Below are 27324 nucleotides of genomic sequence, written 5' to 3' on the forward strand. Positions count from 1 at the left end.
ACACTTGGATCCTGATCATTCTGCACCAGAATAATGACTTTATATAATGAATAATAAGGATATTTATCCCACACGTGTCATTTAATCCCTAAATCAGATGAATAAAGGGCATATTAACCCTAGATATACCCATAAAATACTATAGAAAACTATAAACAAGTGAAAATGGCAGCAGTTTATATTTCCCCATTTAAATCAATGAACGAAATTGTCCCATTGGCTGTTTCTGGTCCCGCCCATTTTTGTAGCCTTGAATCTCTAGTTATTTGGTGACAAAATGTGCAAAGTTCAGGGTCCCTGGTCTAAATGATGTGAAAATGGCGGCATTTTAAATTTAAACTAAAAAAAGTAGGTGTAACCTGATGTCAATGAGTGACAGTTAATTGACAGTTGGTGGCTCCACCCACTTTTTCTAACCCTGAACAGACGTTACCTGGTGACTCTGCAAAGTTTGGGGACCCTGGTATTTATATTTAAAGAAAGTCAGCAGTTCTAACTTCCCCACTGAAATCAATGACAAATCTGATTGGCTGTTGACAGCTCCACCCACTTTGGGCATCCAATGAATGTCGCTGTTTTTCATTTAGCGTGACCCCGTGACCATGTGATTCAAGTTTGGGGAATGTGGCTTCAAAACTGTAAAAGTGGCACCAGATTGAACATCTTCCCTGTCAAAGTCAATGGCAAAATTGGGGTGTTCGGAGTGTCACCCCAAAAAGACAGAGGGCGGGATCACTAAGAAAAGCACAAGAAATCTGCTCTGCTATAGGACGAAGAAATGTGGAGACTTTGGGTGTTGCACCCCGAAAACTGTAGGAGGAAAAGCGATTAGAAAATGGGGGGCGCTAAGAATGAGAAGAATAAGTGGAAGTAGAGGAACATAATGAATAAAGGTAATATTAACCCCTGGGGTAACAGTATAAACAAATATCCCAATATAAACAGACAATCCATTAACCCCAGACATACCTGCAAGATCACTGCAATATGGCCAATGAGCACCCCATTAACCCCATACATGCCAGTAACATCAGAGGATGGACTGAGAGTGTTAGTTGCACTTGCGCAATATCAATAGTGACCCTTGTGCTCACATGCTCTCTCTGTGTTGCTGAGATATCCAAGATGGCCGTGTGTTCCACAGTGGAATGCATGGCCCTTTGTAACGAAAACATGTGACTGGGGGCATAATCTAAATGGTTACACCCTTTTTAGGAGGGACGGAGGGATTAAAGGGGTGGTTCATGTTTGAACTAATTTAGTATTATGTATAAAGGGATATTCTGAAACAATTTGTAATTGGTTTTCATTTTTTATTTTATGTGTTTTTGACTTATTTAGCTTTTTATTCAGCAGCTCTCCAGTTTGAAGATTCAGTCATTCAGTTGTTAGGGTCCAAATTACCTTAGCAACCATGCACTGATTTGAAATTTTGTCTATGCTGTCTAATGATGAGTGCTCCGATCTATACAATGGGGAGACAAAGCAACGACTCTGTAACAGAATAGCCCCGACATAGAAGGACTCACTCCTCAGCACTAGACTCAGCTTGTTTATATAAACTATAATAGTACTGATCTGTTATCTACTGTGTATCCTGTGCTTGAATGGCTGCCCCATGGCTACACAGCAGCTTGTTTATATAAACTATAGTAGTACTTATCTGGTATCTACTGTGTATCCTGTGCTTGAATGGCTGCCCCCATGGCTACACAGCAGCTTGTTTATATAAACTATAGTAGTACTTATCTGGTATCTACTGTGTATCCTGTGCTTGAATGGCTGCCCCCATGGCTACACAGCAGCTTGTTTATATAAACTATAGTAGTACTTATCTGTTATCTACTGTGTATCCTGTGCTTGTATGGCTGCCCCCGTGGCTACACAGCAGCTTGTTTATATAAACTATAGTAGTACTGATCTGTTATCTACTGTGTATCCTGTGTTTGAATGGCTGCCCCCGTGGCTACACAGCAGCTTGTTTATATAAACTATAGTAGTACTTATCTGTTATCTACTGAGTATCCTGTGCTTGAATGGCTGCCTCCATGGCTACACAGCAGCTTGTTTATATAAACTATAGTAGTACTTATCTGTTATCTACTGTGTATCCTGTGCTTGAATGGCTGCCCCCATGGCTACACAGCAGCTTGTTTATATAAACTATAGTAGTACTTATCTGTTATCTACTGTGTATCCTGTGCTTGAATGGCTGCCCCCATGGCTACACAGCAGTTTCTTTATATAAACTATAGTAGTACTTATCTGTTATCTACTGTGTATCCTGTGCTTGAATGGCTGCCCCCATGGCTACACAACAGCTTGTTTATATAAACTATAGTAGTACTTATCTGTTATCTACTGTGTATCCTGTGCTTGAATGGCTGCCCCCATGGCTACACAGCAGCTTGTTTATGTAAACTATAGTAGTACTTATCTGTTATCTACTGTGTATCCTGTGCTTGAATGGCTGCCCCCATGGCTACACAGCAGCTTGTTTATATAAACTATAGTAGTACTTATCTGTTATCTACTGTGTATCCTGTGCTTGAATGGCTGCCCCCATGGCTACACAGCAGCTTGTTTCTATAAACTATAGTAGTACTTATCTGTTATCTACTGTGTATCCTGTGCTTGAATGGCTGCCCCCATGGCTACACAACAGCTTGTTTATATAAACTATAGTAGTACTTATCTGTTATCTACTGTGTATCCTGTGCTTGAATGGCTGCCCCCATGGCTACACAGCAGCTTGTTTATGTAAACTATAGTAGTACTTATCTGTTATCTACTGTGTATCCTGTGCTTGAATGGCTGCCCCCATGGCTACACAGCAGCTTGTTTATATAAACTATAGTAGTACTTATCTGTTATCTACTGTGTATCCTGTGCTTGAATGGCTGCCCCCATGGCTACACAGCAGCTTGTTTCTATAAACTATAGTAGTACTTATCTGTTATCTACTGTGTATCCTGTGCTTGAATGACTGCCCCCCATGGCTACACAGCAGCTTGTTTATATAAACTATAGTAGTACTTATCTGTTATCTACTGTGTATCCTGTGCTTGAATGACTGCCCCCCATGGCTACACAGCAGCTTGTTTATATAAACTATAGTAGTACTTATCTGTTATCTACTGTGTATCCTGTGCTTGAATGACTGCCCCCCATGGCTACACAGCAGCTTGTTTATATAAACTATAGTAGTACTTATCTGTTATCTACTGTGTATCCTGTGCTTGAATGGCTGCCCCCATGGCTACACAGCAGCTTGTTTATATAAACTATAGTAGTACTTATCTGTTATCTACTGTGTATCCTGTGCTTGAATGGCTGCCCCCATGACTACACATCAGCTTGTTTATATAAACTATAGTAGTACTTATCTGTTATCTACTGTGTATCCTGTGCTTGAATGACTGCCCCCCATGGCTACACAGCAGCTTGTTTATATAAACTATAGTAGTACTTATCTGTTATCTACTGTGTATCCTGTGTTTGAATGACTACACACTACAATGGCTCCATATAGTAAAAACAGAATATTTCAATGGTTCCTCGCATATAATTTGCACTAATGACCTCATTGTATGATGTCACTAACAAATAAAGATGATGGAAGCCCCATGGGAACTCGGTCCATGTAAAAAATACACTTTACTACTCATGGATCCTGGGGGTTAATGTCACATGACTGCACCTCCCTATGACTGATATTTCCCAGCAGCCACTGGTACAATCCCCTGCTCAGTATGAATGTCCTGCAGTGAGACATTTGGCCACTAGATGTCAGTAGAGGCCACTATATGCCCAGAGCAGACTGAGGGGAGAATAATGAGATGGAGCTGATAATTAACTCATTAATGTGGATCCCTGACAGGAGCTTATTAATGAGTTTATGGGGCCAGGGAAAGGCTGTGGGAACATCTTGTTACTGTCAGTGTTATTATCTGTCTCGTTCCATTTCTTGTGCATTACATTAGGGACTGAGAGTTGCTGCAGAGAGTTATAGTTGTACTAGAGCTGAAGGGCCCCAGGTTGGGCAGTGTGATGGCAGGAGGGCTGAATAGGCAACAGCTGGGGGCACATTAGTAGCCTTTCTGGCCTGTTACCTGCACTGACACCAAGTGGCATCGATTCCGTTGGTCAGAGAGTTGCCAGGGGCAAGTCAGGGCTATCAGCTTGTGAGATTCAGTAGCCCAGAGATAATGAGCTGATTGGACTCCCATGAAGTGTCACTCGGGAGGTCATTGCAAATAAGGAAAATGACTTTATCTCCTCCCCCCATGTGGCCCCATCTCCCTGCCTAATGGCTTGTGGCCCCTGAGCTCTATACGCCAGTTTGGGGGTAACCCCCATAGACTACAATAGTCTTGCCAATGGAGCTTACAATCTAATTCTGCATCAAGAGTAACACATTTCCTGCTTATGGTGTAGCTTTTATTTAGCTGGAGTCACAATTAGATTATAAGCTCTGTGGGCAGGAATTAGTTGTGATATGTGAGGGTGAATGGGCCATTTGTGGTGCAGGTACTTCCAGTGGAATCAGCCAGTCACTCAGATCACAGGTATATGTTGGTGCCATTACTCCAGGCCTGCGGGGTCCTGTCTGTCTTAGTTCTCCTTTAAAGCCCCCTATTAATGAGGGAGATAAAACAAATAACACTCACGAGCCATAAACACTCAGATGTCAGAGTCCGACCCCAATAGGAACAGCCCCTGGGTCTGGCAATGTCTTTGTTTTTATTAACACTTTATTAACATTCACTGACTCATGATCCATCAGTCTGTCTGTCTGTCTCTCGGCCCCTGTCTGTCTGTCTCTCGGCCCCTGTCTGTCTCTCGGCCCCTGTCTGTCTGTCTCTCGGCCCCTGTCTGTCTGTCTCTCGGCCCCTGTCTGTCTGTCTCTCAGTAAGTGGGGGGGTAATTAATGAAAAGCTTTAGGGCCACAGACACCCCCACAGGATCCAGAGACATATGTGACCATGACTAGCAGGGTGCAGGGAGTTGCTGGGAGTTGCAGAATAGTGTGGGGTCTGTCTGGTCGATAAACCCAATAATTGTTTGTGTAAAGGGCAAGTGAGAGTGAGACCCCCGTGTTTAATCATCACCCCCACATTAGACTGAGCCGTGTCTCCCCCACTGCACTCAGTGCCCAGGCCGGGGGCAAATCTCCTGTGTCCTCAATAGAAACTTTCTGCCCCAGTGTCTGAGCAACGTCATGTGGGAGCTGCCATACTGCCCCCCCTGCACAGTGTAGGAAGGGGTTAATGTCAGAATGTTACAATCTCTATGTACATAATGTGTGTTTATATGTGAGTGTGAGTGTGTGTTGGTATAATGGTGTATCAGTGAGTGTGTGGGTATATAATGTGTGAGTGTAATATATATATATATATAATGAGTCTGAGTATATAACATGTGAGTATATATATATATATATATATAGTGAATAAAGTACCCCCTCTTGTAAAATATAAGGATATTAGAAGTTACTGAGGAGTTTCCTGACGCTTCGGCCGAGTGTTTTTATACAGGTCATGGAACTCCGAGGTAACTTCTAATATCCTCATATTTTACAACTGGGGGTACTTTATTTATTATAATACACAAGTTTCAGTGAGTCATGTGACAGAAATGACATCATTATATATATAATAGAATGAGAGTGTGTATATATAGAGTATAATGTGTGAGTATATACAGTGTATATAATATAATGAGTGTATAACATAAGTGTGAGTGTATATACAGTATATATAATTTAATATGATAGAATAGAATGAGTGTGAGTATATATATATATATATAATGAGTGTATAATAGAATGAGTGTGAGTATATATATATATATAATGAGTGTATAATAGAATGAGTGTGAGTATATAATAATATATAATATATAATCTAATGTAATGGAATAGAATGAGTGTGAGTATATAATACAGTATATATAATAATATATAATGGAATAGAATGAGTGTGAGTATATAATACAGTATATATAATAATATATAATGGAATAGAATGAGTGTGAGACACAAGGGCCCCTCCCCTATGAGTGTGACACGCCGGGGGCTGACGGGAGACTCAGGGCTCAGGTCTCACTCGGGTTCTGACTCTTCAGCTTCTCCCACTTGTTGCCGCGAATAATAAGAGAAATCAGCGGCGGCTGCGCGGGGAGAGGAGCGGAGAGTCCTGGGGAGGAGGAGGAGGAGCCGCGGGAGGAGGAGGAGCCAGAGGGAGCGGAGCCGGAGCAGTGAGTCCCGGGCAGGAGGAGCGGAGAGTCCGGGAGAGAATGCGGAGCGGGGGGTCGGCCCGGTGTCTCTCTCTGTTGGGTTTATAAAGGGAACCCGATTGTTTTATCTACTCGCTCCGACCCCCGGGCACCAACATGACTGAGACCCCCAGTGTGGCCCCCAAATCTGTCCTGGTAAGTGTCCCCCCCTGTCCCCCCAAACCTCTTCCTACTCAACCCCCAGAAACCCCCTCTGACTGTGCTACTTCCCCTTCCCTCCCATAGAGATAACACTGCTCACACTTTATTCCTATCACTTACTAACGGTTTTACTACGAGTTGTATTAGTAACAGATTTACTACTAGTTGTATTAGTAACAGTTTTACTATTAGTTGTTTTAGTAAAGTTTACTAATAATTGTATTAGTAGCACTATTACTAGTAGTTGCAGTAGTATTTGTAGTAATTGTATTAGTAGCAGTATCACTAGTAATTGTATTAGTAGCAGTATTACTAATAATTATAGTAGTAGCAGTATTACCAGTAGTTGCAGTAGTATTTGTAGTAATTGTAGTAGTAGTTGTACTGAGTGTTGTTATTCCCCTATGGTGGGTGCCAGTGACTGGGGGTCAGGGAGTTACAGGGAGAGTGAGTGCCCCAGTTACTGGCAGTGCCACTAGTGAGTGTGAGTGTGAGTGTGAGTGAGTAGCAGGAAATACATTCAGTTACTGTCACTTTGTCTCCTTTATCACTTCTCTGGAACTTCCTCTAGCAGTCAGTGTGCGAGTGTGTAAGTGAGTGTGTAAGTGAGTGTGTAAGTGAGTGTGTAAGTGAGTGTGTAAGTGAGTGTGTAAGTGAGTGTGTAAGTGAGTGTGTAAGTGAGTGTGTAAGTGAGGGTGTAAGACTCTATGAGTAAAACTGGCCTTAGACGTGCAGATTTTTTCCTCACAATCTCCCAACCTGCCACTGACCATTCAAATTAAATAAAGTATCGATACTCTGCTAGTAACACCCAGTCAGTACTACTGATACTCTGCTAGTAACACCCAGTCAGTATTGATACTCTGTTAGTAACCGTGGGTCAGTGAGTGAGTACAGAGAAGTGACAGTTTACTACTATTATGTGACACTCAGTTGCAGCCGCACATGTACAGTGTCAGACTGGGACACCAGGGGCCCCCCAAAAACCTTAGCCCAGGGGCCACTCTCAGTACTAATATTCCTCCTCACTCAGCCTCTATTGTCCCAGTCTCTTTTCTTTATAATCTATAATTCCATCTATTTGGTCTCCTTGTTCTCATACAAATAGGCAATGGCCATGAAATAGGCCCGATGTTTATCAGCAGGAGGGGCCCCTGACACCTGGGCCCCTGGGAGTTTTCCTGGTCTCCCGGGGGGCCAGTCGGACACTGCACATGTAGCCCCTGGGCTCACTGGACTGACAGTAAGTTGCCCGTGTGGCTCATTATCTGCGTCGGACCCTTCACTGAAACTAAGAGTCACAGCCGGGGCCCCTGAGCCGTGTAACTTATAAATCCAGGGAAATAAGGGGGTAACGTCCTTACTGCCCCACTGTCGGGGGTTAATGGGGTTCTTCACCTTTGAATTAACATTTATTATGATGTAGAGAGGGACAATTTGCAATTGGGTTTTATTTTTAATACTTTATTTGTGGATTCTGAGTTATTTTGCTTTTATTCAGCAGCTCTCCAATTTCTGCATTGTGGTTGCTAGGGTTCAAATTCCCCTAGCAACCATGCACTGATGTGAATAAGAGACTGGAATATGAATAGGAGAGGCCTGAATAGAAAGATGAGGAATAAAAAGTAGCAATAACAATACATTTGTTTTTTAGGTGGGGTCAGTGACCCCCATTTGAAAGCTGGAAAGAGTCAGAAGAAGAAGAAGGCAAATAATTAAAACATAATGAAGACCAAGTGAAAAGTTGCTTAGAATTAGCCTCTCTATAACATACTAAAGTTATCTTAAAGGTGAACCATCCCTTTAACCTGGGGCAATTATTATAGAGAATAATGATTCCTTAATATCATTTGTGATTGGCCCCAGGAACAGTGTGGAGGCCCCCCATTGTCTCCCACTCTACACTCTGGCACCTCAAGGGTTAAAGGGAAAAAGTAAAACATTTCTTCTCAATCCAATATTTAGGGATGTGACTTCAGACTTTGTACCCAGTCCCCCCGGAGCCCTCCTGCTGCTTCACTGCCCTCACCCACCTCTCAGCTCCTCCCTTGTTATTAATTGTCATTAATTAACTAATTATTTGTGCCTTTCATCATAATCCTGTGATTTTTCTTCTCATTCATTAGTGTGATCAGTATCATTAGTATCAATCCTTGATTTGCTTAGTCTTATTCTTTGTTATCATGAGTTTTATTCTTATCATTCTTATCATTAATATTATCACCATTATTATTATTATTATCATTATCATTATTATTATCATTATTATTATCACTATTCTTATCACCATTATTATTATTATTATTATTATTATTATTATTATTATTATTATTATCACTATCATTATCACCATTATTATCACCATTATTATTATTATCACTATTATTATCACCATTATTATTATCATTATTATTATTATTATCATTATTATTATCACTATTATCACCATTATTATTATTATTATTATCACTATCATTATCACCATTATTATCACCATTATTATTATTATCACTATTATTATCACCATTATTATCACCATTATTATCACCGTTATTATTATGATGATCACTATTATTTTTATCAACATTATTATTATTATTATTAATGTCACCACCAATATTATTATTATTATCACTATTATTATCGCCATTATTATTATAATCACCATTATTATTATTATTATGATCACTATTATTATTATGATCACTATTATTATCACAATTATTTTTATTATCCATAATGACCCATTATTTCAATGGTGCAGAAGGATTAACCCTTAGTGTAGAATGAAGGACTGGGATAAGCGCAAGCTGTAAGGTTGGGAGGAGTAGGGGGTATTTCTCAGCCCCAGTTCAGCATATCGGGGTGCTATGGGACGCTGGGGGAATTGGGGTCCATAGAGGAGTTATTGCTGCTTTAAAGGGGAAATGATATATTATTATTACTTGGATGTGGATGGAAGAAACAATCTAGTTAACCCTGTGGGTGCTGAGAGGAACTGACCCATTAATAGGGTTACTTTGCCCTGAATATAAAATACATCATTTCCCCACTTGTCTCTCAGTGATGTCGGGGGGCACAACACAAGCCCCAGTAGCCCTGGGCTGACACATGAGAGTCTTGGGGTACAGGGGTTGGCAGGTGCCACTATAAGGGCAATGGGGCAGACTGAGGGGTAAATAAACTGCCCCCAGGCCAGGGATGAATGTATCTCAAAGGTGGGGGGTCTGTTCTCGCGATAAATGGGGGCCATTGTGTTGGTGCCATGGGGTCACTTTGAGACCCTCCTTATGTCACTTGGGTAAGAGGTTCTGGAGCGTTGGGGCATTAAATCATTTGCTCTTCCCTTAATCCCCCCCCCACAGTGATCTGATCGAATACATTTATATGTGAATCACCCCCCCCCTTGGATTAATCCAACAACAACAAAGCAGCATTTATTAACCATCAATGTGCCAGAGTCGCCTTTATACCCATGAGAATGACAAGCTCTGAGACACCCACGTGGGTAACACTTATATGGGAGGGGGGGTTAAACATAAACCTGGTGCTGAGTCTCAGCTTTAATAACAAACTGCCCTGGGGGGGGGGATTCTATGGAAAAACAGAAAGTTCCTCCTTAAAGTCCCGGAGCCCCGAGTGTCTCTGATTCACAATCACGTCGTTCATTGGCTCCTGAGCTTCCTGTGTGGCCCCCGGAACTGTGGCCCCTGTACATTGTATGATCATGTGGGGGGTGTAATGGAGACAATTATTTACTGTGGGGCACGTGGGCAACACCGGGGGCAAGAACAAAGGGCACAACATGTTCATTTCTGTGCAGTTATATAACTATATGAATGGGAGGGACCAGGGTGGCTCACAAGAGCTGACAATCTGAGCAGTAATTAAACTATATGAATGGGAGGGACCAGGGTGGCTCACAAGAGCTGACAATCTGAGCAGTAATTAAACTATATGAATGGGAGGGACCAGGGTGGCTCACAAGAGCTGACAATCTGAGCAGTAATTAAACTATATGAATGGGAGGGACCAGGGTGGCTCACAAGAGCTGACAATCTGAGCAGTAATTAAACTATATGAATGGGAGGGACCAGGGTGGCTCACAAGAGCTGACAATCTGAGCAGTAATTAAACTATATGAATGGGAGGGACCAGGGTGGCTCACAAGAGCTGACAATCTGAGCAGTAATTAAACTATATGAATGGGAGGGACCAGGGTGGCTCACAAGAGCTGACAATCTGAGCAGAAGACAAGACGTTCCAGTAATGGGCACAGTTAAGGGGCAGTAAATCAGCCCTGGCAGTGGCACGAGGGAGAAGACTGGGGTCCCTGGGTTTACATTAGGGGGTACCATTAGAGACACCCCATGTGCCAGGAGAACTGGATTAACCCATTCTGGCAGTTTCCTATTGGGGAGCAGGGAATGTGGGGATGGAATTTTGATCTGATTGGATCAACTTTGTGGCCCCGGCACCAACTCAGTCACTTCACCTTCTGACCCCCGGCAAGGAAATGACATGTTGGTGACTACTGTACTGAGCGGCCAATCAGGAGCTGCCCTTGTACACGGGGCCACTGGGGCCACACACTATTCTCATTACTAGGGACACAATGGAACTGGAGCAACTAGAGCAGAACTCCAAGTACGGGGGGATTTGGCTACAGTGGCCTCAAAGTAGGTGATTATTTTTGAATTCCAGGTTTGGAGACAAGTTTTGGTTGTATAAAAACTAAGTATAGTGCCAAGTAGAGCATCTTGTAGGCTACCAGTCCACATAGGGGCAACCAATCAATCACAGTCCTTATTTGTTACCCCAAGGAACTTTTTCATGCTTGTGTTGCTCCCCAAATCTTTTTACATTTGAATGTGGCTCACAAGTAAAAAAGGTTGGGGAACCCTGGGCTACAGTTAGTGAGAGCTTTTGGGGTATTAAATCAAGTAAGTAGCACCCCATTATTTGTATATGTATATATTGTCTATAGCACAGGGGTGTCTGTCCCACAGCACCCAGATATTTGTTCTACTTGGGCCCCACAGATAGGAACCCCAAGGGGCAGGAGACATATCTGCACAGGGAGGTGCTTCTCTCTCTCTCTGGAGTTGGGGTTCATGATATAAATATATAATATATATATTGCCCCTCACACTCACACTCAGGGGGTACTTGGTATCAGGTGAATCACTATATGGTAATTATCACTGTGTTAAGGTTATGGGGTGGGGATACTGTATCCCCCAGAATGCACTGTGTCTGCTATTTAAGGGGTGACTGCCCCATGGGGGGGGGAGGTTCATCTCTCTGCAGCACAATGTAACTAAATTCATTTCTAATTCTGCCCCATATAGATGGTCCGGCCAGTCTCTATGCAGTTGGTCTGTATTGGGGTCTGAGGGGGCGGAGTGTTGTAGAATTACAGACAGTGTGGATACAGTTATATATATATATGTGCCCTCTTATAATGTGTTCAACATTTACTAATATTTGTCCCTCTCTCCTCCCCCATCTCTGTCTCTCCCCTCATTAAATACTCCAACCTTCATTTCTCCCCCCTCATTTCTTTCTCTCCTTCTGGTTGGGCTAATTATTCTGTAACCTCCACTAACTTCTCCCTTCTCTTAACTTCCCCTTTCTCTCTTCCTTCCTCTTCCTTCTGCTCTTTCCCCGACCCCTGTCTCATATTTATGTTTCTTGTTTTCATCTACTATTCCCTTTAAACTCTTATTTCTATATTTCTCATTTCCTCTCTTCTCTCTAAACACCTGCACCTTCCCTCCTTCTTCTCCTCTCCTTAATTCCTGCCTTTACTTTCATCTGCTCCTTTTATTTTCTTCCTTCTTCACACTCTTCTCTATTTCATTACTCTCATCATCCTTTGCTTCCTTTTATTCTTTCTTCTACCCTCATTCATACTTTCTTTCCTTCTCCCTCTTATACTCCCTTCATTACCTTCCTTCCTTCTTTCCTTTTCCTTTCTCTTCCTTCCTTCCTTCCTTCCTTCCTTCCTTCCTTCCTTCCTTCCTTCCTTCCTTCCTTCCTTTCCTTTCCTTTCCTTCCTTCCTTCCTTCTTTCCTTTTCCTTCCCTTTCCCTTCCTTCCTTCCTTTCTTCCTTTCTTTCCCCTTCCTTCCTTCCTTCCTTCCTTCCTTCCTTCCTTTCCTTCCTTCCTTCCTTTCCTTCCTTCTTTTCCTTCCTTCCTTTCCTTCCTTCTTTCCCTCCCTTCCTTCCTTCCTTTCCTTTTCTTTTCCTTCTTTCCTTTTCTTTCCCTTCCTTCCTTTCATTTCCCTTCCTTTCCTTCCTTCTTTTCCTTCCTTCCTTCCTTCCTTCCTTCCTTCCTTTCCTTCCTTCCTTCCTTCTTTTCCTTCCTTCCTTTCCTTCCTTCTTTCCCTCCCTTCCTTTCCTTTTCTTTTCCTTCTTTCCTTTTCTTTCCCTTCCTTCCTTTCATTTCCCTTCCTTTCCTTCTTTTCCTTCCTTCCTTCCTTCCTTCCTTCCTTCCTTCCTTCCTTCCTTCCTTCCTTCCTTCCTTCCTTCCTTCCTTCCTTCTTTCCCTTCCTTCCTTCCTTTCCTTTTTTCCTTATCCCCCCGCCAGCATACTGCTTTCCCTTCTTCCCCATCTGTTCCGTCTCTTTTAGTCTCTTCTTCCTCCCACCATGGATCTCCATTTGGCATTGCCAGGGCTGTGCCAGCATCGGGTACTTCGGGTGGTGGTGTCGGGGGCAGTGGGATGAGGCTGGAGGCAGTTATGGAGAACCTGCAGCGGCAGCAGTCGGCCCGTTTGTTGGTTGAGGAGAAGCTGAGGCAGGAGAAGGAGTTGAGGTGTCTGGTGGAGTCCAGGATTCAGCAGCAGGCAATTGCCATACGCCAGTACCAGGCGGCAGCAGAGACAACTTCCCCTTCCTCTATGAACCCTACTAACAGCTCCACCCCCAGCCCCGCCCCCTCCCACAACCGTCCCCCACTTATATTTCCCAGGACACAAGGGAAAGGGTCGGAAGAGGAGGAGCAAATGCACAAAAGTGATGGGGAGGAGGAGATGGATTATGAAGAGGAGTTGGATGATGAGGAAGGGGAGGAGGAGGAGGATGAAGATGGGGAGACAGCCTCTAATATCCAGCTGCAAGGATCACCCAGCAAAGGGGGGCCCAGAATTGGCCACTCCCAGGTGCCAAACACCAGTAACCCCGGCCAATCACAGGCTCTCTCTCCTGGCGCTGGACAGACAGGACACCATGATTGGACATACGAGGAGCAGTTTAAACAGGTAGGAGCCCATTGGTTCTGTTATGTCTTCTTTAGTCCCTGTTATTCTTATGGCAGCCAATCAGGAATCGACTTTCATTATTCTAATCCCACTAGAGCAGTGAAAGCTCACTTTTGATTGGTTTCTAAAGCAGAGCAAACTTGTGCACCAGCAGAATTCCTCTGTGCCAAATGTAGCGTGCTGAGCATGCTGGGAACTCTCTATAAAGATAATGACCCAAACTGGTGCGCTGGACCATTGACTTCAGGGCCCCTTTATTTATATATAAATGTATATAAAAGTGAATATATAAATGTATATTAAAGTGAATATATAAATGTATATAAAAGTGAATATATAAATGTATATTAAAGTGAATATATAAATGTATATAAAAGTGTATTTATAAATGGTCTCCAATCACCATGTGGTCGCCTGTAGCAAGATTTCTAGTTACTTTACTGGAAAAAAACCGACCTTTCTGGGAATATTCTTGCTCCATCCTGGGATCTTCTTCCCTCCCAGATTAAAGGCTGAATTCCCTGTGCTAATGGCCAGGTGTGGATAAGATCCCACTCAAGATCCCTGCACCCCCTGCGCACGACTCCCCAATCAGCTGCACCAATAGGACAGGTGAAGGGAAAAACAAACATCCTGAGCAACATTCCAGGGATTGAACGGCTGCTTTGTCTCGGGGTCATTGGTTATGAGTGAATCCCACCCTGTGTCTGTATTGGGGGGAGGGTAGATAGTCTCCTAAATAGAGGCAAACAAAAGGGAAGGGCCGCACTAGCTCACCGCTCTCCCCTCTAATCAGGTGTCAGACAGTGACCCCACTGTGTATACAACAAAACTTTCGACGGCAGACGGCACTTCTGAAAAAAGAGGGTTTATTGGAAATCCTGCTGGAATACACCTAACGCGTTTCGGGAGTTATCCCTTAATCATAGGTTCCACCTATAGGAACCTATGATTAAGGGATAACTCCCGAAACGCGTTAGGTGTATTCCAGCAGGATTTCCAATAAACCCTCTTTTTTCAGAAGTGCCGTCTGCCGTCGAAAGTTTTCTCCTAAATAGAGTATTAAATGTAGGAGCTGCTGGAGGAATTAGGGACATGTCTGATAAATGCAGGTCACCGAGGGAATGGAGTCAATGTAATGGCGCCGGTGCAGCCCCTCCAGACCAAATCTCAGTGTCCCGGGGGTTTTGGATAATTTGGGAATTGTAGCCTTGGATGTCACTGCTCTACTGTAACCTCAGGGGGCGACGTTATTGTTTTTGTTATTATTGTTATTATTATTATTATTGTTATTATTATTATTGTTATTATTATTATTGTTATTATTATTATTAGCTTTGTCATGGGGGAGAGGAAAACAACAGAGCCCAGATCATGAGGGAGCGATATATTGACCATTGGGTTTCCCTGCCCCAAACACTAACACACAAGCCACATGCAGGGGCAGATAAGGAGATAACAGGGGGCAGATCACAGGCTGGTGGGGGAGGAGAGGAATAATCTTCACACACCCTCCCAGTGGACTCAGGCTCTTTATACATTTATAGATTTCTCCCAAATTGACTGTATTTTCAGTAAAAGTGTAAGGGCCCCATGGGAGCCACTTGCCAGAGCTGGAAGCCATTCTCCACCTGCCTGAGCCCTTTAAGGCTAGAGAAGCCCCGCCCCCATGTAAAGATGGCTGCCCCCGTGTGAATGTGGCCATACACAGGGAGATATGACCCCCATATGCTGACGTTGAGGGCCCAACGCTGGGATCAGAATGGAGGCCGTACTGGGGTCAGGTCGCGGGACAGATCCAACAGGAGTTTTTACACCACCCAACTTTCGGGCAGATATGGATTGGGGGCGCCAGTCAGATGGCCCCACACACGGGCCAATAAGTTGCCAACTCAGTCTGTCACGGCTTTTATGGACCGAGTATGGGGGCCTTTATGGTGGATTCAGAATCTGGTGCATTTAACTCCCGTCATGGGGATCTGGTCAGAATGAGTCTGGGATTGGCTCATGGGGGCCCCATAGATAATAAAACACTAATTAGAATCAGTAGGAATATATTTCATTATATGAGTGCCCCCCCATGTAACCAGACACATATATACGGCAAGTGCTGAATAAGGGACCTGAGATGGATTCTGCGCGGCACAAGAGAAACCAGTGCAGTCTGCGGCGCCCCACTAAAACTGCCCATAGATGTAAAGATTTTTAAAAGATCTTTTCGTTATGGTGAGACCACGATTATCTCTAAACTAACGTTTAAATGTACGATTTGTCCTTCAACTAAAAAGACCATTTCAGGCGATATTGGCAGGAGCTGCCTGATTGGCCCAGCAGACATACATACATTGCACTGGGACCAATGAAAGATCAATTCTCTGACAGATGTCGGACAAAAAAACGTAAAGTGCACGATCGTTCGATTCCCACTGACTTCCCGACTGACTGACTTGCACTGAAATCGGTCATTCACCAAGGAAAATCTTTGCATCTATAGGGACCTTAACTCTGGAGCTGTGTGGGATATGGCGTAACTATGCGTCACTGACCCTAGCAACCCAGTGCCACATATACTGCAAATAGACACATGTTACTCCCCCGGCCTGTGGGCTTCTGTCAGGGGATGCTGGGACTTGTAGTTTAGGGGCTCCTGGGGGACAGAGCCCTTTATTACTGGAGTTGGAAGCACCTCCCTGGGGGTTATGAGTGTGATGCGCCCTGCGGGGAGTTGCACTTTCTCTCATTGTGAGTCACAGATAACGGGAGTTGTATTTGCAGAACTTTATCAGCCGCCAGCATTGGTCACTAACTGGGGCACTCGGCTGCACTCCATTGGGCGGCTCATAACTGCCATAATGTCAGGAGCTGATTGGGCCAGAGCAAGTGGAGGTGGGGCTTCCTCTCTATATTGTACATAGAGGTTGGAGCTGCCATAGGATTGCTGTTAGACAGTGTAAGAGCACAATAGCAGCACAGGTCACGTCTAGCTTCTGATTGGCTGTGTATGTACATAAGTGTTACAGGGAGTTGTGGGGGAGTGTGCGCATTGTGTTGTCTCTCTGTGTTTGTGGCTTTTCCCTTTGTTGCTGTTGTGTTTGTGCTGTCACAGGTGTTTGTGATATTTCAGGTGTGGGACACAAGAGGTGCCGCCTGTTAACCCTATAAAGGAGAGAGCTGGGCAAATAAACCCATTCCTGCCCTGCCGCACTCCTCTATATATATTGTTTCCTGTCTCCCTTCATAACAGGAAGTAGAGACTGCACGGGCGCACCAGGACTCTCCTCCCTAGGAAACAGCAACTTCATTGTCACCAGGGGTCATTGACTGGGTGCGTGGGGGTTGGTGGGACACAGAAATTAATGTTCACTAAACCTGTTCTCATCAAACAATATGAAGTATTTGTACCAGAAAAGGATTGAGATCTGAGCTGAGAAAGGGCCATAGTGAGTCTGGGGTATTTGCCCAATCCAGTGTGTGTGTGTGGGGGGTACTGGTCAGGGGCAAATCAGTCAGTGGAAAAAGAAACAGAACATAACCCCCCCCCCAAGTAACAGCACAATTTCACCATGTAACTTAACTTTGCAGTGTTGCAAATGGAACAATTGGACACAGTAGGACAAGATGGAGACAATAGGACAAGATAGAGACAATAGGACAAGATGGAGACAATAGGACAAGATGGAGACAGAAGGACAAGATGGAGACAGTAGGACAAGATGGAGACAGTAGGACAAGATGGAGACAGTAGGACAAGATGGAGACAGTAGGGCAAGATGGAGACAGTAGGACAAGATGGAGACAGTAGGGCAAGATGGAGACAGTAGGACAAGATGGAGACAGTAGGACAAGATGGAGACAGTAGGGCAAGATGGAGACAGTAGGACAAGGTGGAGACAGTAGGACAAGATGGAGACAGCAGGACAATATAGAGACAGTAGGACAAGATGGAGACAGTAGGACAAGATGGAGACAGTAGGACAAGATGGAGACAGTAGGACAAGATGGAGACAGTAGGACAAGATGGAGACAGTAGGACAAGATGGAGACAGTAGGACAAGATGGAGACAGTAGGACAAGGTGGAGACAGTAGGACAAGATGCAGACAATAGGACAAGATGGAGACAGTAGGACAAGATGGAGACAGTAGTCCAAGATGGAGACAGTAGGACAATATAGAGACAGTAGGACAAGATGGAGACAGTAGGACAAAATGGAGACAGTAGGGCAAGATGGAGACAGTAGGACAAGATGGAGACAGTAGGACAAGGTGGAGACAGTAGGACAAGATGCAGACAATAGGACAAGATGGAGACAGCAGGACAAGATGGAGACAGTAGTCCAAGATGGAGACAGTAGGTCAAGATGGAGACAGTAGGACAAGATGGAGACAGTAGGACAAGATGGAGACAGTAGGGCAAGATGGAGACAGTAGGGCAAGATGGAGACAGTAGGACAAGATGGAGACAGTAGGACAAGATGGAGACAGTAGTCCAAGATGGAGACAGTAGGTCAAGATGGAGACAGTAGGACAAGATGGAGACAGTAGGACAAGGTGGAGACTGTAGGACAAGGTGGAGACTGTAGGGCAAGATGGAGACAGTAGGACAAGATGGAGACAGTAGGACAAGATGGAGACAGTAGGACAAGATGGAGACTATCTAGCTATGGAGGAACAAGTACAGGTTATATTTGCCAGAAAGAGACAAAGGGTTAAGTGGTGCACAGGAGACATAGGAGGAAGTACTTGTGTTATTTTGGTTGTGAAGATAAAAAAAAATCAAGTGCCTCTTTCTTTTCTCCATGTTCTTCTTTTCTCAATCACAAACTATTTGTACTGGAACTTTCACTTCTGTCACAGTCTGAGTGTCTCTTGCAAGTGATTCTGGGAAGGGACTGCTCACCGGACATATTACAAGGGATTTTGGGAAGGGGTTGGGGGACATATTACACGGGATTGTGGGAAGGGGTTGGGGGACATATTACAAGGGATTGTGGGAAGGGGTTGGGGGACATATTACACGGGATTGTGGGAAGGGGTTGGGGGACATATTACACGGGATTGTGGGAAGGGGTTGGGGGACATATTACACGGGATTGTGGGAAGGGGTTGGGGGACATATTACAAGGGATTGTGGGAAGGGGTTGGGGGACATATTACAAGGGGTTGTGGGAAGGGGTTTGGGGGACATATTACAAGGGATTGTGGGAAGGGGTTGGGGGACATATTACAAGGGATTGTGGGAAGAGGTTGGGGGACATATTACAAGGGATTGTGGGAAGGGGTTGGGGGACATATTACACGGGATTGTGGGAAGGGGTTGGGGGACATATTACAAGGGATTGTGGGAAGGGGTTGGGGGACATATTACAAGGGATTGTGGGAAGGGGTTGGGGGACATATTACAAGGGATTGTGGGAAGGGGTTGGGGGACATATTACACGGGATTGTGGGAAGGGGTTGGGGGACATATTACAAGGGATTGTGGGAAGGGGTTGGGGGACATATTACAAGGGGTTGTGGGAAGGGGTTGGGGGACATATTACAAGGGATTGTGGGAAGGGGTTGGGGGACATATTACAAGGGATTGTGGGAAGAGGTTGGGGGACATATTACAAGGGATTGTGGGAAGGGGTTGGGGGACATATTACACGGGATTGTGGGAAGGGGTTGGGGGACATATTACAAGGGATTGTGGGAAGGGGTTGGGGGACATATTACAAGGGATTGTGGGAAGGGGTTGGGGGACATATTACAAGGGATTGTGGGAAGGGGTTGGGGGACATATTACACGGGATTGTGGGAAGGGGTTGGGGGACATATTACAAGGGATTGTGGGAAGGGGTTGGGGGTATGTGAGTATTTTAAGCCGGTTCTGGCAATGATGCTGATTTTCCTAATTTAGGCTGCCGGTCGTGATGAACTATTAATTGTAGCCAATAGCAGGGCCCTGTGCCCGTCACGTTCCCACAAGCAGAGCCATTGATGGGCCCCTCCCTCACATCATGTTGGGCCCCATACACACAGATTGTTAGCTTCCTGCTCCACTCACAGTGAGACCCATTGTTTGGCCTGGGAGGGAGCACCTGATACTGAACTACAATTCCCTGCATTGCTTTAAGGGAAACAGCAAGTAACAGAGATAGCAGACAGTTTGCAGTTGGTCCATGTTGTGTCGCTTGTTGGTGCATCTCTGTGGGATGGGCCCAGTATCAGTCGGCTGTGGCACATCAAGCAAAGAGGCAACTTCACTGGCCCAGCGGATAGACTGGGAATACTGGGAGTCTCCACTTTTCCTTGTCTCATAGAGAGGAAACTGCCTGTTTAACCCTCTGAGGGCTGAGGCACTTGGTTTATTCCTGTAGCTCTAATGTTCCCCTGGGTCGTGACTGGGGATTGGGGGGGGGGGTATTGCCGAGGTCTTGCTGATTGTGATTGGCCCCTATAGAAGCCCCCACTGGGCGTGTCCCTCCTGGGGTGTCGCAATGTGAGGAATGTGACAAGTATCAGCTGAACCCTAAATAATTCCCAGCAAAGGAGCAGAAAGGCCGGGGCTATTAAATAGAGAAACCAGATGAGCCACATTCTCCCTCCCCCACCCTCACTGCCTATTAAATGAACTGTCAGGCTACCCCCCCACACCTCTCATTAACCCCTTCCTGCCCTCTCTCTCTCCTCCTCGCTACGGGCTCTAATCTACAGAGCTTGCACTCTACCCCTGTGCCCAGTTCTTATACCCTTCCTGCCCCCTCTCTCTCCTCCTCGCTACGGGCTCTAATCTACAGAGCTTGCACTCTACCCCTGTGCCCAGTTCTTCTTATCCCCTTCCTGCCCCCTCTCTCTCTCAACATGACCAGGGGGCTTTATTCTGCAGAGCTTGCAATTTACCCCTGCACATGACTCTTGTTATCCCCCTTTTTGCCCACCCTCCTTCTAATTGGACAGGGGTATCTGGACCATAGAGCTTACACTCTATCCTGTGCACCCAGCTCTCCTTAGCCCCTTCCTCCATGCTCACTGCCTACTTAACACTAAAGAAGTCACTTGTTATAGACTAGAAGCTTTTGTCTGCAGAGCTTGCACTTTGCCCCTTGTACTTTCCCTGCCTGACTAATATCTACTCTGCTCTTCCCACTGACATTCCATAGTAGATATTTAGTCTCTCATTACAGATCTATCCCACAGAGCTGACAGTTTAATCTCACCCTGTGTTATACCCACCACCTATATAATAACCCCCTGTTGGTGCCCAGTTCCCTAATGACAGACAGTTGTGTTGTTGCCTGTGGGGCAGATTCAGGTGTGTGATTTGCCCCTAAGAGTCTGGGGGGGGGGGGGTTAATAGGACAGAGCTAAATAGCCCCCAGGATTTCTCTTAACCAGATGCCTCCCAAGTTGCCCCAGTGGGTAGAATGTGTAAATCCCAATGCCCTCCAGTCTGTCCCCTCGTTACCCTCATACTCAGGAGCCTCATTATTGGCCCGGGGGAGGGGCTTATTCCTGGGGATCACTGGGTCTGTGGGGCCCGGGCTCCTCTATCACATGTCAGTGTGTATCTGCTGTGCATTTATTGCTAAAGGGGTGTCCCAGGCATAGGAACCAATATGAGAGATTCATTTTCCTAGATTGTCAGCTCCAAGACCAAATGGATTTAGAAGGAGGTGCATGTGACAGTTACTACTCATAGTACGTTTGGCCTGTGCCCCATTGGTCAGTACCGGATTGGCAGTGTTTGGGGCCTTCCAGCTGTTGTTAAACTACAACTCCCAGCAGCTGAGCTCGGCAGGAGAATGTGAATGATTGGGCAGATGATGGGGGGGGGGCAATAAGGCAAGTGTCACATACACTATCTGTGGCGGCAGGGAGGGTCCCCCACTCACACTCACTGATAAACTGCCCCCAGCCCTTGTCACACAGCACTTTCTCTCTCCCCTCTCATGTGGGTTAAACTGCTGCCTTGTTGCTAAGGCCAAAAACCCCAACAACCAAGAGCAGATAATATGGGGGCTGGATTTTTATTCGTTATGTTTCTGATCAGGCCCCTGGGGCTAAGGGCAACTTCTCTGTCTGTATTAGGGCTGATAATATGCACAGGGGCAGCCATTCTTGCACCAATTTGCACACACACACGGGTTTCCAATCAGATCACCGACGTCCTTTTATTAATATGGTGTCTCTATTACACTATTATTATACACATTACCCAGGGCCACACTCTGCTACAAACTGTGCCGCCCCACAGCTTTACACAATTGCTCAAAGGCAACACACAGCTCAGACTTGCACAAGAGCTCACACTTCTGTGTTATACTTATATATTGCACAAGTACAAGCTGTGCTGCATCTGGCGCCAGACCAGAACCAGAGGAAGCAGGAGGGGAATCTCCTTCCCATTGGCAGAGAGCCAGTCAGCTGACGTATGAGAGGCAAACCCACTGCAGCCTGACAGATACTGGGCCGGTGTCTCTATACTGGGCTGGTGTCTATAATGGGCTGGTGTCTCTATACTGGGCCGGTGTCTCTATACTGGGCTGGTGTCTATAATGGGCTGGTGTCTCTATACTGGGCTGGTGTCTATAATGGGCTGGTGTCTCTATAATGGGCTGGTGTCTCTATACTGGGCTGGTGTCTATAATGGGCTGGTGTCTCTATACTGGGCCGGTGTCTCTATACTGGGCTGGTGTCTATAATGGGCTGGTGTCTCTATACTGGGCCGGTGTCTCTATACTGGGCTGGTGTCTATAATGGGCTGGTGTCTCTATACTGGGCTGGTGTCTCTATACTGGGCTGGTGTCTCTATAATGGGCTGGTGTCTCTATACTGGGCTGGTGTCTCTATACTGGGCTGGTGTCTCTATACTGGGCCGGTGTCTCTATACTGGGCTGGTGTCTATAATGGGCTGGTGTCTCTATACTGGGCCGGTGTCTCTATACTGGGCTGGTGTCTATAATGGGCTGGTGTCTCTATACTGGGCTGGTGTCTCTATACTGGGCTGGTGTCTCTATACTGGGCTGGTGTCTATAATGGGCTGGTGTCTCTATAATGGGCTGGTGTCTCTATACTGGGCTGGTGTCTATAATGGGCTGGTGTCTCTATAATGGGCTGGTGTCTCTATACTGGGCTGGTATCTCTATACTGGGCTGGTGTCTCTATACTGGGCTGGTGTCTATAATGGGCTGGTGTCTCTATACTGGGCTGGTATCTCTATAATGGGCTGGTGTCTCTATAATGGGCTGGTGTTTCTATACTGGGCTGGTATTTCTATACTGGGCTGGTGTCTATAATGGGCTGGTGTCTCTATACTGGGCTGGTGTCTATAATGGGCTGGTGTCTCTATAATGGGCTGGTGTCTCTATACTGGGCTGGTATCTCTATACTGGGCTGGTGTCTATAATGGGCTGGTGTCTCTATACTGGGCTGGTGTCTATAATGGGCTGGTGTCTCTATAATGGGCTGGTGTCTCTATACTGGGCTGGTATCTCTATACTGGGCTGGTGTCTATAATGGGCTGGTGTCTCTATACTGGGCTGGTGTCTATAATGGGCTGGTGTCTCTATACTGGGCTGGTATTTCTATACTGGGCTGGTGTCTCTATACTGGGCTGGTGTCTCTATATACTGGGCTGGTGTCTCTATACTGGGCTGGTGTCTATAATGGGCTGGTGTCTCTATATACTGGGCTGGTGTCTCTATATACTGGGCTGGTGTCTCTATACTGGGCTGGTGTCTATAATGGGCTTGTCTCTCTATATACTGGGCTGGTGTCTATACTGGGCTGGTGTCTATACTGGGCTGGTGTCTCTATACTGGGCTGGTGTCTCTATACTGGGCTGGTGTCTATAATGGGCTGGTGTCTCTATATACTGGGCTGGTGTATATACTGGGCTGGTGTCTCTATACTGGGCTGGTGTTTTTATATACTGGGCTGGTGTCTCTATACTGGGCTGGTGTCTATAATGGGCTTGTCTCTCTATATACTGGGCTGGTGTCTATACTGGGCTGGTGTCTCTATACTGGGCTGGTGTCTCTATACTGGGCTGGTGTCTATAATGGGCTGGTGTCTCTATATACTGGGCTGGTGTCTATACTGGGCTGGTGTCTATACTGGGCTGGTGTCTCTATACTGGGCTGGTGTCTCTATACTGGGCTGGTGTCTATAATGGGCTGGTGTTTCTATATACTGGGCTGGTGTATATACTGGGCTGGTGTCTCTATACTGGGCTGGTGTTTTTATATACTGGGCTGGTGTCTCTATACTGGGCTGGTGTCTATAATGGGCTTGTCTCTCTATATACTGGGCTGGTGTCTATACTGGGCTGGTGTCTCTATACTGGGCTGGTGTCTCTATACTGGGCTGGTGTCTATAATGGGCTTGTCTCTCTATATACTGGGCTGGTGTCTATACTGGGCTGGTGTCTCTATACTGGGCTGGTGTCTCTATACTGGGCTGGTGTCTATAATGGGCTGGTGTCTCTATATACTGGGCTGGTGTCTATACTGGGCTGGTGTCTCTATACTGGGCTGGTGTTTTTATATACTGGGCTGGTGTCTCTATAGTGGGCTGGTGTCTCTATAGTGGGCTGGTGTCTCTATACTGATGTCCATATACAGGACTGGGCTGACTGGACGTGTTACTGCAGTTATTTAACGTTGCCCCATGATAGTGGGATGCACCAATAGGACTTAGTATTAAAGGCCAAACAAACCCACAGCCTTTCTATAACGCTGGTTTATAGTGTGTGATTGAGGAGGGGCCCCTGCTAATAAATGCAGCACTTGCTGAACTGGGAGCCCCCCTGCTAAAGTTGGGAAAGAACAATATTGATCCATTGATTGTCTCTCCCTATTGATCCGGCTGCTTTACCTAATGTATCTCACTACCTGCCGGGCTTCTAATCTGTCATTAAATTCTCAGGGGCCCCTTGCCCAGCCGTGTCACTGGTGTTACACCCCCACTATTGAGCTGGGGCTTTGGCTGTCAGGGAATGCTGGGAGATGTAGTTCCACCACATACAAATGAGAGGGACTTTTACCTTTCATTCCTGCCTCACATGCTGCGCCCCTCACACCTCCATATAAACACTGCTATTGTCACAAATGTGTCACACTGACCCCCATGTGCTCAATTTCTAGCCTGGGCCGTATCTGCTGGTAGTGACCATACCCCCCCCCCCTCTGCCTGGTTTCTTTCACTTCTCAAATACATGTAATAGGCACCTTAGATTGTAAGCTCACGGGGACAGGGACTGATGGGAATGTGATAGGGACCTTAGATTGTAAACTCACTGGGACAGAGGCTGATGGGAATATGATAGGGAGCTTAGATTGTAAGCTCACTGGGGCAGGGACTGATGGGAATGGGATAGGGAGCTTAGATTGTAAGCTCACTGGGGCAGGGACTGATGAGGATCATGTTGATACTATATACAGTAAATAATATTTGAAAAGAGAAATTAAGGTAAAATGTAATACCTGTAACAGGCGTCCCGGATCCTACTCTTTTGTCCCATTGCAAATTATAACTGGTGGGAGTGGGGGTCACTGACCTGGTTTTTAGCTCTAACACAATGGGAAGGGTCAAGGGTCAGAGAGGCTCCCAAGTCACCCACTCAGTCTATTGAAAGGGTCACAGTCTGACTGACATGGAATGTTACTAAATTATTGTGTTCCACTCTGGGGATTTGTAATGCACCCACCCAGCCCCCCCTCAGTGACTTCTAATATCCTTATCATTTACAGTAGGGGGTACATTATCCCTTATAATACATGAGTGATACTCAGAGTTCCCTGTATAACTCAGCCTGCAGCCTTGTGTCTTTATATGGACACAGAACAACCCCTCAGTGACTTCTAATATCCTTATCATTTACAGTAGGGGGTACATTATCCCTTATAATACATGAGTGATACTCAGAGTTCCCTGTATAACTCAGCCTGCAGCCTTGTGCCTTTATATGGTCACAGACTAACCCCTTGGTGACTTCTAATATCCTTATCATTTACAGTAGGGGGTACATTATCCCTTATAATACATGAGTGATACTCAGAGTTCCCTGTATAACTCAGCCCGCAGCCTTGTGCCTTTATATGGTCACAGAACAACCCCTCAGTGACTTCTAATATCCTTATCATTTACAGTAGGGGGTACATTATCCCTTATAATACATGAGTGATACTCAGAGTTCCCTGTATAACTCAGCCTGCAGCCTTGTGCCTTTATATGGTCACAGAACAACCCCTCAGTGACTTCTAATATCCTTATCATTTACAGTAGGGGGTACATTATCCCTTATAATACATGAGTGATACTCAGAGTTCCCTGTATAACTCAGTCTGCAGCCTTGTGCCTTTATATGGTCACAGAACAACCCCTCAGTGACTTCTAATATCCTTATCATTTACAGTAGGGGGTACATTATCCCTTATAATACATGAGTGATACTCAGAGTTCCCTGTATAACTCAGCCTGCAGCCTTGTGCCTTTATATGGTCACAGACCCCTCAGTGACTTCTAATATCCTTATCATTTACAGTAGGGGGTACATTATCCCTTATAATATATGAGTGATACTCAGAGTTCCCTGTATAACTCAGCCTGCAGCCTTGTGCCTTTATATGGTCACAGAACAACCCCTCAGTGACTTCTAATATCCTTATCATTTACAGTAGGGGGTACATTATCCCTTTGGTTATTGTGAGTGGGGGGCTCTGGGCACAGGTCCTGTAATTGCCCCCAGGGAGACTCAAAGAGAAGAAATGAAGTAAAATTGGCTGCTGGGCCCATTGAGTGTGGGAGGAGCCTGTGGGATTTGGCTCAAGTCTGGAGTGGCCCCTGCAGGACATTTATATTAATTGCCCCAATAATGAGAGTTAGTTTATTGCTGTTTGCTCTGCACTCAGGTGTGACCCCCGGGGGCAGGTCTGTGTTGCTGCGACGTCTGTTGTAGCCTCGGGGGCATTGGCTTTGTGCCACACTCAGCAGCAACACAGACTGGAACTAGAGCTGATAGAACCCCCCATTGTCCTGCCCCTCCGGTTATTATATGGGGGGTGTCTGGCAGCACAAAGAAATAGCCCGGCTGTGCCCCACACTTATTCATATAAATAATATGTAATAAATAAATAATAAATAATATATAATAAATACATAATTAATATATAATAAATACTTAATATATAATAAAAAAATATATAATAAATAAATAATAATAAATAAATACATAATATATAATAAATAATAAATACATAATATATAATAAATAATATATAATAAATAATTAATATCTAATAAATAAATAATCTATAATAAATAAATAATCTATAATAAATAAATAATATATATGTCCCTAACATCAGCCCTGTGTTGCAGAGCGCCCCCTGCTGGAGCTGACACTTATATACCAGTCATTGCATTAGTCATTGTATCTCCTGCGTAGGGGGGTGCCGTGGGGTGAGGGGACCCTTAGCCTCACCCCCACCTTCCCAGAATCACTTGCACCCACATTACCATTATCAGGGAGATCCAGTAAGATTTATAACAAAGGGGGTGCACCACAGACACACCTCATTGTGGGGCCCTTGTTATTGCTGGTAGCCAAATGGCATTCAGGGGAGCCACTTCCCCAACCCA

General features: G+C 45.2%; 1 protein-coding gene across 2 annotated transcripts in view; it reads left to right on the forward strand.

Annotated features, from left to right (window-relative positions):
* Positions 1-6030: 6030 nt before the first annotated feature.
* The window catches only part of LOC108705089 (AT-rich interactive domain-containing protein 3A), a 51279-nt gene continuing 29985 nt past the window's right edge, over positions 6031-27324 (forward strand). For both annotated transcript variants that reach the window (XM_018241886.2, XM_041580732.1), the window contains exons 1-2: positions 6031-6432; positions 13029-13700. In XM_018241886.2, the coding sequence (XP_018097375.1) occupies positions 6394-6432; positions 13029-13700 (711 nt within the window). In that variant the 5' untranslated portion in view covers positions 6031-6393. The remainder of the gene's footprint in view (positions 6433-13028; positions 13701-27324) is intronic.

This window comes from Xenopus laevis, chromosome 1S (genome assembly GCF_017654675.1).
Source record: "Xenopus laevis strain J_2021 chromosome 1S, Xenopus_laevis_v10.1, whole genome shotgun sequence".
Classification (NCBI taxonomy): domain Eukaryota; kingdom Metazoa; phylum Chordata; class Amphibia; order Anura; family Pipidae; genus Xenopus; species Xenopus laevis.